This window comes from Ambystoma mexicanum, chromosome 1p (genome assembly GCF_040938575.1).
Source record: "Ambystoma mexicanum isolate Mex_15411 chromosome 1p, UKY_AmexF1_1, whole genome shotgun sequence".
Lineage (NCBI taxonomy): Eukaryota > Metazoa > Chordata > Amphibia > Caudata > Ambystomatidae > Ambystoma > Ambystoma mexicanum.
The window spans coordinates 946,634,271-946,646,572 of NC_090921.1; the positions used below are offsets into that span (position 1 = coordinate 946,634,271).

General features: G+C 47.7%; 1 protein-coding gene across 7 annotated transcripts in view; it reads right to left on the reverse strand.

The window, feature by feature from the left end:
* NAE1 (NEDD8 activating enzyme E1 subunit 1) overlaps positions 1-12,302 on the reverse strand; it is a 976,013-nt gene that overhangs the window by 125,631 nt on the left and 838,080 nt on the right. For all 7 annotated transcript variants that reach the window (XM_069653211.1, XM_069653219.1, XM_069653249.1 and 4 more), the window contains one exon: positions 2,263-2,377. In XM_069653211.1, the coding sequence (XP_069509312.1) occupies positions 2,263-2,377 (115 nt within the window). The remainder of the gene's footprint in view (positions 1-2,262; positions 2,378-12,302) is intronic.

Sequence of the window (12,302 nt, forward strand, 5' to 3'; positions counted from 1 at the left end):
GATGCTGCAGCAGAGCTTCCTCAAGATCCTTTTCCATTTTGGGCTGCCTACTCAGGTGCTTGGGCATCCTTTCCATCCATTGTCAAGGATAAGGTGCAAATTCCCTTGATTTACAGGGATAATGGCAGAAGAGCGCAAACTCAGCATCAAATAACAATCATGTATTCTTTTAAACTTCTAGTGGCCTTGGGGTTGCCATATACAAATTTTCCAGGGCAAACATACAGGATGCAGACTCAGGGCCCATTTCAGAGGTCTGTGTAGAAATAAAAATGCATTGTAAACTCATAATAATATTTTGCATTTCTAAAGCGCTATGAACCATCAGGCACCTGAGCACTGCTTATTATTACCCACGGTGTGTGGTGCTCATTTATCGACCTCGGAGGCATGAAAGGTTGAGTTTGGCCCTGCCGGGATTCGAACCTGCGTTAGCAAGTTCTGCACAGATGTCAATGCGAGCGCTATACTCACTGTGCTATCTGACCGGCTGACAAAGAATGTGGTGTAGACATGAAAGCCTTAACTTTTGCATGCGGAAAACCATCAGGACTGCAAGGCAGAGACTGTGAGGAGATTCTCCTTGCAAAGTCCTGCTTTTGCATGTAAAAAAAACAGGAGTTAAAATATGGCACAAAGTGCCGTTAACATCTACTGCACACGTTTCTCCTTATAAATTAAAGAATTTCCCAGATTGCAGTGCTTCTTTTCCAATTTAAAGAAAGCTTGAGGACACCTCTGTAAATCAGAACAGTGACAGTCTTACGAAATGGTTGCAGTGGTACTGCTGCACACACTGCCCAAACAGGGATTTTAGCGGCTTTTGCACCTGGAAAGCACAATACCTCCATTCCAATCTTTCCACCTATGTCAGAATGGTGGTACTAAATACTGGAGGGGAAAATATCTGCTCTCTACACTGCTTTCAACCTGAGCTTGGAATCGGGCACTCCGTCTTGAATCCCAGACATCCTATTCATGCACTGGTCAAGTCTGGTCTTGGCCACACCTGCCGCAGGCTTCCTGGGGAAGAAGGAGCTGTGACCCTCTATGGTCATATCCATGTCCTTTCATCCAAAAGAACCACATTTTAGCATCAGCCTTTCTCTAGAACTACTTATAAAAGAGTGGCACTTGAGGTAACTTTATCCAGGGAACACACGATTGCTCAATACTGTACTTTGCTAAGTAATGCAATACACCATCACTGCCATCCACCTCCGAGGCTCAAACTACTTGGACAACTGTGTTTTTTACCGCCTGAGGGACCATAGGCTGCTCATGTGGGGGTACATCAAAGGTACTCCATTTTCGCCTGAGTGTGTAATCTTGCTTCAAGATTACACGCCCAGGCAAACATTGAGTACCTTTGATGTACCCCACCATTAGTGGCTGAAGGTCCCTCAGGAGGTACACAACACAGAGTTGTGTCCCTACATAGGCTGAGATTAGGGTACTGTTTGAAAAAAGGTCAGTGAGACAGTTCAGAAAAAGCTAAATGTTTGGGAACTCACACCAGAGCAACAGTTGAGGATTTTCTGCCCAACAGAGAGGTGACAGGGTATACAATGCTAAACACACCTTGGGAGCTATTCCAATAAATCAAAAATGGAAGAAGGTACATCTATCTATAGCTCCAGTCTTGTCACAAGAAGTAAGGCGGTAAACCCACAGCAATAGGACCACTGGTTACAAGAGTAGTTGCTGCTATAGCCGAAGCCGAAGCTGGAGTCAAAGCTTTTGGACCCTATGAGACACATTTATTCACTCTGATGTACCCCTTTCTGATGTTCTACCTTCATGAGAGCACTATATGAAATAAGCGTGTGCACAGTTTATTTGCAGCATGACAGCTGTGTGACAGATGTGTGCGCTCAGGGTGGCAGTAGGAGAAGACAATCATACTATTTTGCCTTTAGGAGACGAATATGGAAAGGTAGGGGTTTTGAACAGACATTTTCTTTTCCTTTGAAGCTTGAAAATACAATAAATAATAAAAAAGAACATTTTAAGAATGAAAGATAACTGGGCCGAAATCTTGGGCACATATAATGGCATTTAAGAGGGACATATGGGGGCTCGACAACACTCAAACAGAGAGCGAGTTGACAATGCTGGTGACAAGGGGAAATGTCACTAGTATTCACTGTGGCACTGATCAAAATGAATAGAAGAAACCAATTTTTAATGAAATCAAGACTTATGGGGGAATCCTCTTAACCTTTACAGTCTGCTCAAGAACTGTAGACATGAATAACTTACAACTCATGTATGTAGTCATCCTTCACCATTACAGTAAGTCCATATTCCTGAAGGAAACCGATGAGGCAGGTCTTTAGTTTTCCAATGTCATCCTCTACTTGGTAGTTATATACACCTAGATGAAAAGAAAATTAAGTGTGAACCATTTGCAGAGAGTACGTGTCTTTCTTACAATTGTAGAACAGCTCTATTCTGAACGGATTAGGGATTATGCAGTTAGGTTCTTGACATTTACTTTCATGGTTAGTCTGTCAGTACAGTTGAGATCAACTTGCTCATACAGCACTGCAGGATAATGACTTTCTGCTGTCTTCCACCACCAAACACAAGCACTGACTGGATCCCTGCTCTTCCTCTGTGCAGCGGAGGCACATCTTTTGAAATGCCCCAGCTGTTGGGATGAATGGTGTGTGGCGTAGCTCCACATGATAATACAGAGCACATTCATAGGCAATATGCATAGAAAATCTGAATGTTGCAAAGAACAACCAGAGCAGTTTCTCCTTATATGACTCAGACATTTGGAGTGGTAATAGTTACAAATGTGTTCCATTACAAGTGTGTGTACGTGTTTGGTGTGGAGTGAGAATGGATTGCAGCAACACAGAATGGAACATGTAGAAGTTAAAGTGTAGGATGCAGTACAGTTCTATAATTGTAGATGGGATCTGGTGAAAACCCTTGCAGGTATATTGTCTTCTGCTAAAGTGAACCCTCTTTTATATGAAACATTCAACAACACATTTCGTCTGTGGAGGGTTTCATTACAAACTACCCATGGATAAGGAAAGTTACCAAGGCAGACTACATCATTTTAAATTTGGGCTATTAGGTTGTGCTGGAAGCACTACCTTTAAGCCAACACTATTGTCATTAAAATAAGAGCTTCAAATATGGGCTTTGAATGGGGGCCTGTAATGCTTTTCCAATGGAGATCACATTTGAGGAGGGATGCACAGTTATTAGGTTATTGAATCCCTCCCATTCCCTACCCCTAGCCATGCTAATCCCTATGGCTAATCCCACCCATTCCTGCCCATCTCAGAACTGGAGGCAGCCATCTTGGATGACTGTCTCTAAGGAAGCTCTCTTAAAACAAGCCTAAACTAGCAGCCATCTTTAAATAGGAAAGTTACCATGCATCTTCCAAATAAAACGATAGAATGAATCATGTGAGTATAATCTTTTTTAAATTGCTAATTTACAATACTTTCGACAGCAGTAATTATTTCTGTCCTTTCTATGTTTTATTTCCTTTTTTTAAAAAAAATATACCTGGGGCTGTTGATCATCCTTTTGAAATCAGTTTTAATATGTATCAATGTCTTACAACGCAGACATGGTTCAATGCCAGCTCAGTCACTGCTTTTGACTCCCTCCTCCCTGCTTTTGACTCCCACCTACCTGACGGCTTCAAGATGATCCCCAAGCCTCGACCTCACCGCACTGCCGGAGGGGGGGGTTGCCTTAATCTTCCCTGAGTGGGCTCCTGTTACCATCTTACCCACCAAGCTCTACTCTTCCTTTGAAAGGCAGGTTTGCAAGCTGGTCATCTCTCCCATCTCCACCCTGACCACTGCCACCAATGACAGGCCTCCAGGCGCCACGCCACCACCCCGTTCCTCTCTGAATGGGCTGATTTCTGTTTTTCCCGACTTTCATCCAGCTCCAACCTCCTCCTCCTACTGGGTGATCTCAACTTTCAACTGGGCTCCCTTGGCTCTGCACCCACTCTTTTCACTGACCTCTGCACCTCTCGTTCCCTCTCCATTCTCCCTTTGGGGCCAACCCATTCAGCTGAACACCCTCATACACTCTGACCTCTCTCTCTTGACTCCCACTAGTCACCCCTCTCTCTCCTGGTCAGACCATTCTCTTCTCTCCTCCCACCTGGGTTCCTTTGGCCCTCTGACCGCCCCCCAAAAAGCACTGCCAACCTCGTTCACTAACATCGGCCCAATGAAACAAGTGTCAGGTGCTGCCTTCGCTTCCACCTTCATCCCCCCCTCAACCCAACCTCAGATTCTACCTCTGACTCTGAGCTCAGCAGCCTCCACCTGTCCATCACCAATACTCTTGACATTCTTGCCCCAGTCATGAGGATCCGCCTGAAACCTGCCTCTAAGGGGAACGCCTGGTACGACACCGAACTTGCGGCCCTGAAACGAAAGTGCAGGGTGGCAGAACAGAAGTGACAAACCTCAGGCTCATCCTCTGACAAACTAGAATGCTGCCTGCTCCAAAGGCAATACAGACTCTCCATCTATGCCAAAGAAAGCGCCCACATACAGGCACGGATTTCCTGTGCATCCAACAACACAGGTGAACTTTTCAAAATCTGCAGGGAACTAGCCAATCCTTCGGCAGTCTCCACCTCCCTCTCTCCTTCCCAGGCCCTTTGTAACACACTGGCCTCAAACTTCTCGCCACCAAAACTCAGGACATCCTGAACACCATGGCTACCCACCCTCTCACCCCATCCCACACCCCTTGCCTCCCTTGGCGCGGCCCCTCACCCTCCTCCTTCCTCCTTCTCCTGCCACACCTTAAGAAGTTACCAGAGTTGTCCGCTCCATGAAGGTCTCTCTTGAACAGCTTTCCCCTTGCTCATCCAGGATCATCAAGGATAACATTGGCCCTCTTGCACCCGCACTCGCTGATTTCTGCAATCAATCTTTTGTCACTGGATCTTTCCCCTCCTCCCTTAAGCACTCCCTTGTGCGCCCACTCCTGAAAAAGCCTTCAGCAGACCCTACCTGCCCTGCCAACTACCACCCTATCTCCATCACTCCCTTCATGGGGAAGCTACTGGAAAAGCTGGCATTGATCCAACCCAACTCACATACCAAACCTGTTGATGGTCTCCACGACCATCAATCTAGATTACGAGCATCCAGAGGCACAGAAACTGCTCTTCTGAATACCTGTGAAGAACGGCTTGCGCATCCTTGGATTCCAACTCCCCAGCTGGCCTCATTCTTCTCAACCTCTCCTCTACCTCTGCCTTTGACACAGTCAACAATTCCATCCTCATACAAAGGCTCCACGATACTCTTGGTATCTCGATCAGGCACTGGACTGGTTGACATCCTTCCTAATTGACCGCTCTTCCCAAGACTTCCTGGGAATCTTCTCCTCTCCTACCTTCTTCTCCACCTGTGGTGTCCCCTGGGTTCTGTCCTCTCCCCTTGGCTCTTTAACATCTACCCTGCTCATCTTGCACGCCTCATCTCCTCCAACTTCCAGTGTTACGCATATGAGACACAACTCTTTTTCAAACTTCCTGCTGACCCTCTTTCTCCTCAATCATCCCTGACTGCCTATTTGCCATCCAGTCCTGGTGCACCTCCAACAGTCTCTTCTTCAACGCCTGTAAAACTGAGATCCTTCCCATGAAGTCCCTTGCTCCCTCCTTCTTCCCTTCACTCTGGCCTTCCTTGTTGGGCTCTCCCCCTGATCCCTCTTCTGAAGCCAGAAACCTTAGAGTCATCTTGGACTCCTCTCTCTCCTTCCTCCCTCACATGCAGGACAATGTGAGGGAGTCCCACTTTCAGATCTTCCTTCTCGAAGGAATTCTCCCTTTTCTCACTTTCCCCCAGAGGCTCAATGTTACTCGAGCCCTGGTTCTCTTTAGGCTTGGCTATTGCAATAGCCGCCTCCTCCTGAATCTACCTTTTTCCACTCTGTGACCCCCTACAGCTAATCCAGAGTAGGGCAGGGAGACTTATCCTTGGCCTCAAGCCCTATGACTGCATCTCTCCTCCCCTAAAAAGTCTTCACTGGCTCCCTGTTGCTGCACGTAATAAATTCAAATCCCTCTGCATCATCCACAAGGCTGTCTGGGCCTGCGGACCACACCACCTTCAACTTTATTTTACTAAATACTCTTCCTCTAGACCACTACGTTCCTCTGGTACAAACTCTTTATGTGTAAAGCATTTCACTAAACAGAGGGTAGGTGGTTGATCGCTTTCCTCAGCTGGTTCCCTCCTATGAAATGGCATCCCCCTGCCTCTGCGCCATGTGCAAGACTTTCTTGAATTCCAGAAGCTCCTCAAGACTTTCCTCTTTACCTGCACCTTCCCTTCTTCTCTCCTCTGCTAACCCACAGTTGCTGTCATTAGTGTCCGGGGTCCTTATGCATCCTCGGGGCCCATGACCCACACCAAATCGGCCCAGCTCCCGTCTACACTCAGCACTTGCCTTGGCACACCATCTGCCCTGGAGGTTCGCACTTACACGTGGCTCCAGGCTGTGTAGCAGTCATCAACACAAGCACTTCATCTGTGGCTCACCCTTGAGTTCAGACTCCCGAGCACTTACCCCCTCTACCCTCTTCCTTGCTGCACTTGCACATTCTGAATGCTGACAAGGCGTAGTAGGTTCGTCCTTTTGTCCTCCACTGCTCTTATTTAATATTGTGTTTTGTAATGTATTTCATTCCCGTGTTCCCTCCCCTGTTTTGAAACAGTATTTTACTTGCTGTATAAGCGCCTAAAAAGCAAACAAATAAATAAAACAAACAACAAATCGACATGCTGTGATACATCTCATATAGTGCTCGAACCCTTACTGGCTCAATGGTTGCCCCTGTTAGCTGACAAGGGACATGCAGATGCTTGCCCCGCATGCTTCCGCAATCCGACTGGTTGTGTTCGGCTTCACACAAATTGTCTGGCTCACCCCACCTCTATTTTTATCCTTCGATGCATTCCCTTTCCGTTGCTTTTCTTACTCACCACTTGTAAACCAACCGTAAAGTGTTCAAATAAGAAACGTGCATTAAGACATGAAACCCCACAGTGCTCACGTCGGAAAGGATCTCAGGGCCCTGCCCTGTGTGTTTGTGGGATTGTGTACACAAATACCAATGTAAACTGAAATGACAAATATATAAATACTTATGCGAACTAAAAATAGTATGACAATAACTTTGTTTCCCTATTTGGAATGGAAAAATACAAGTATATGAATATGGATTTTCCTTTCAGGATTTCTAGCTCCCTGATGCCGGCATGCGCCGCACTGCCGACAGCTAGAAATCCGAAGTGCAAGCAAAATCCTGCAAACACAAAGGGGACAGTGCTCACAGATTTTGGGTACGGTCTTCTGTGTGTTCGCAGGATTTTGTACACAAATACCATTGTAAACTGAAATGACAAAAATATAAATACGTATGCAAACCAAAAATAGTATAACAGTAACTTTGTTTTCATTATTTTGAATGGAAAAATACAAGTATATGAATACAAAATGATGTCAGCCTCTTCTATGCGTTATGCAGCTTTTCAGTCAAGTCATAAAGACACACAAAAATAAACTGTGTGGCAATGCTATCTATTAGTAAACATTATGGGCCTGATTTTAAAAAAAAAATCGTTTTTCAATGGGAAAATCAATGTCAATGCTTCCAGAATAAATTAACTGCTTGTAGAAAAGCCTTCTTACCGCACGAAAACTGTCTTTTAAACATTCCACCTGCTTGAGAAATGGTAAGCAAGCATATCTGTTGGTTCAGGGCAAATTTTAACCTTGCTGTGTGGCTCCCCTTTTCTCAGCAAGCAAGTCTGTCGGCTAGGACAGCATTTGACCTGTTCTGAAGCACAAAGACCACACAACAGAGATGCAAGGAGTGGCAGGTGAGTATTGCAAATAGGGCAGGCAGCCCAAGGGACATGTTTGCAAGTTACACTTGATTTTGTGTATCATTGATTAGCCACTTCCTTGACTAAACATTATAGAGCTTAAATGTGCTTCCCCTTGCCACCCCGTGAGCAAGGTGTGTCATCCCTGCTACCCAGGCGACTCGGAGAACCTGACGAAGACACAAGGTTGAACTCCTGAAGACACGGGAGGCTTGAACTCTCCTCCAATACCCTCCAAGGGACATTAGAAAAGAATGGCAAGTAAGTGTGCAGGCTCGGCACCCGGAAAGTATTTGCGGGTCAACCAAAGGTGGTTACTTGGCCATTCTGTGATGAAGCTAGGCTTTATGCCAGTTACCTGCACTAACAAACTACAGTGAAGCTTGTGTGTCTCCCAATGCCCCGCCCCAATCTTACTGGCTTGCTCTGGTTAAACCCATTCCTGGAAGGGACACTCTTAAAGCAGGCGCTGAGTGTTGCACCGAGTGTGGTTTTCTGTGTTTGGAGTGCCAGAGTCTTTCTATAGTTGCTGCTACCCTACTGGAGGCAGGGATTCTACCTCTTCACTCCAAAATGGACTACCTAGCATGATAGCGCTGCGCAGAGTGTGGCTTTCCGTGGTTTGCCAGTGGAAGCCGAGAAGCTGCCATGCTTATCTTGGCTCGAGTAGATTTTAGAGCTATTTGCTTGGTATTTTGTTGTTTCCCAAAGGAAAGGTTAGTGTATACAGATTGAAATAGGGAGACAACTTGCTCATGTCCTACTATGATTTGTTAAAAGGCAGGTAGTGAGACCACTAGGGGGCGTGGACAGGAATGGCCGCCTTAACTTCGACTCCCACCACACCGGGGAGAAAAGAGATGAAAGAGCTAATTTCGCCCCAAAATTGAGCGGGCAAACACCGGAGAGTGGTGTGACTAGAGCCAAGCACCCGGTGCCACCCGGACGCCCGCCTTGGGGGTGAGGAAACAGTGAAAATCGAGGAACGTGCCCATCCCCCACAGGTCTGGAGGCTAATGGCTCACTGACACCGTGCGCTGTGAAAGGAAAGGACCCCGACGCACGGCTGACCAGACCTTGATCCGGCATCAACCTAAGAGAGGGGAACCTTGTCGGGGAGCTGCTGGTCCCCAGCAGAGCAACCGTAGCAGGAGGACTGCGATCGCCCACGGAAATCGAGTGGGGCTGAAGTGTGCAGGGAGCCACGATGGGAGCTTAATAGGGGGCGGAAGCTCCGGAGTGCCCGAATCAGATAGAGCTTACCCAGGGCAGCTCCTCTGTCCACCCGACCGACATGCGGAGAAGCCGCAGACATAGTGAAGGCAGGACCGAGCTGGCGGGCCAAGTGAAGGACAATTGCCCAGCTGCGCAGGGCCAATGAGTCTGAAATTAACTGCACTCGCGAGGAGCAGGGCCAACGGCACAAAAACCCAGAAGCTGCCTCGCGCATACATGCATACCCGCCGAAATCCGCCTTAGCGCACATAGCCCAACTAGCAGAGGAGGACCCAAGCCAAACCTGCCCCGGTACACCACTGGGACGGGGAAGAAAAGGCAGAAGCACACCAGAGCACAGTGAGCATGGATAACTAAGCGAGCCCCAGACGGACAACACCAACGGCACGCACCCAGGAACCCCGCACAGAGAGGGAGCTGAGCCTGTGCTGACCTTCAACAATGGAGCAAGGGACCTCCGTATCGCACTGAGGCAAGATCCACGCCGGTACTGAGGCGAGGTAGCTCCAAGAGGAAGCAGAGGAGCAATTAAAGAGGTGAGAGGTCCCCCCGGCTGCCTCCACAACCCCACCCAGCCCCACAAGCAGGACAGTAAGGTGCTGAGGAGGGGAATGACAGCCCCCGGGTAGCTGAGCCAAGAGTTCACCCTAACCCCAGGCCTGGACAGTGCAGGGAGCCAGGGCAATCGAGGGGGTAGGCCCCAAGAGGGTAAATAAGAGCTCCCTCTCTGGCCGCCCGCTCCCTCAACAACTGGGACAAAAGGACATCCGAACTCCTGCGCAAAAGGGAAAGGGCCCCCCAGGGAAGTGTCAAAGGGGAGCATAAGCGATAGGATCCAGGAGAAAGCAAATCAGCCAACAGGGCCTGGGGGACATAAGCCCTCCACACTCACTGCAGGTATCGATCCGGGCGTAGTAAAGTGCAAAACAAAACTGGAAGCTGCGAAAGAGACTAAGGGGATACCCCCCCCCGAACCACCGCAGCTCGCTGGCAGGAAGGGGGAAAGGGAAGAACCAGGGCCCACACGGCCAAAAGACAGACTGCAGCAGTATAGGCGTGAAGAGGCTCCACAAGCCCAGGGTGCCAAAACGAGCACCATGGCCACAAAAGATTACATTGCTGGGATCATGGCGAAAATCTGAGCCTTATGAACAGATATACAAACAACCATCTCAGAAATTAAGGGAAAGGTGGAGCAAATAGAGGGAAGGGTCGAGAATCTGTAGCACAACCAGATCAATATGGACCTAATGGAAATGAAGCTGAATGCTCGGATGACCGTCATAGAGCTGAGAGAAGAAGAACTCACGCTCAAAATGGATGACATGGAAAATAGGGAAAGGAAATCCAACCTAAGAATCCTAGGCCTACCCAGAGGAGAAAGTGTGAAACACCTGCCCAAGTGGAGAGAAAGGTCCAGGAAATAATTAACCAACTATTTGAAGCCAAGGGGGGCTAGGAGGTGCGCTTTGAGAGAGCCCACAGAGAAGGTTGAGCATTCTTAGGAGGTCCACGCTCAATAGTGTTCAAATTTCTCAGCTATAAAGAGAACACGGAGATCCTCGTGAAAGCAAAACAGACGCAGGACCTTAAATTCTTTAGCTCCAAGATAAAGATCTTACAAGACCTCTCAAACTTCCAGAGTGGTCACCCCTGATGAAGCAAATCAGGTGCTTAGGCACTTGTCCGGACTGAACGACGATTGAGTACCAACTGGACCCAGCAGGACCCAAGCCTCACAGATGGAGAAAGAAATCCAAGGCAGGAAGGAAACGCGCACGTCTCAACCCACTGTCTCCCAAGAAGCCACCGTAAGAAGGTACACGAGAGACGGGGTAGTATAAGCACTAGTCACACACACAATTATTTTTGGACCAAAAATGGGGGGAGAAAGAAGAGACCCCTGGGAGGGAGACAAGTCTTAAACCTAGTGGCCCTCACGTATACAAGGGCGTCTCGACCTCAGGAACCTAGGACAGTTAAAATGACTGTGGTTCAGTTAATGGGTTTGTTACGTTTACATTTCAGGGGGATTTGGGAGGGTAGGGGATTGAGCAGGCTGACAAGGGGATGCAGGAAACAAAGAAAATAAGGATAAGTGCAAGCCAGAAAGCAGAATCAAGACAGAGGGTGGGGAACGAGAAACCCATTATAAAGATGGCTAGACCAGCTAAAAATTAAGCGGTAAATATGATTCTAAGGGTAGCCACGATCAATGTCAAGGGGCTAAATTCTCTGACTAAGAGGTCATTGGTGGTAAGAGAGTTCGACAGAGCAGACGTATATGTAGATGTGCTCTTAATACAAGAAACCAGGCTTAAAGCGGGGGAAGAGAGGCCATTGAAGGGAAGGGAGTGGGGCAGACATTCTGGGCTTCCGTAGATCAAAAAAGGGGAGTAGCCCTGATACTCCATAAGACAATTAAGCTCACAAACCCGGGGGTGCAATCGCTAACGGGAGGCAGACTCTTGATAGTCCAGGGTAATGGAACGATATACAGATCATCCTAGCAGGGGTCTATACGCCCAATAAGGCGCAAGCAGCATTTAATAAGGAAGCCCTCACCACCATCCTGGCGAATAGTAGGAGCCTCTTGGTGATAGGTGGGGATTTTAACACGTGGGCCGACCCACACATGGAAAGACAAGCTACAAGGGCTCTGATCAAAGACACCTCAAGCGAAGTAGGGAGCAAATTCCTTGCTTGTACGGCAGAGGGAAACCTGGTGGATGTCTGGAGAATGGCCAACCCGAACAAGAAGGGATTCACCTTTAGATCCAAAATCCACGAGACATTTACAAGAATAGACTATTTGTTGGTAAGCAGGGAAGCCAGCCCTAGAATTCAATGTAGCGACATATGTCCTGTAGGCTGGTCGGACCGCGACATGGTCCGAGCAACACAATGTGGAAGCGCTAACAGACGAGAATATAAATGACGCTGTGATGAATTGCGAAAAAAGATCACTACCCTGGAAGATAAAATGCACACCCTAAGGTCATTTCGTGAAGAACACATGGAAATGATAAAACAAAAGAGAATAGAGCTAAAAGCACTGGGTAGAGGGGATGTACCACAAAGAGCAAAGGTTAATTTATTTGTGCAACAGCGCAGAAAATGGTCAGAATGAATTGATCGATTGGTCTTCAATCTGATGAT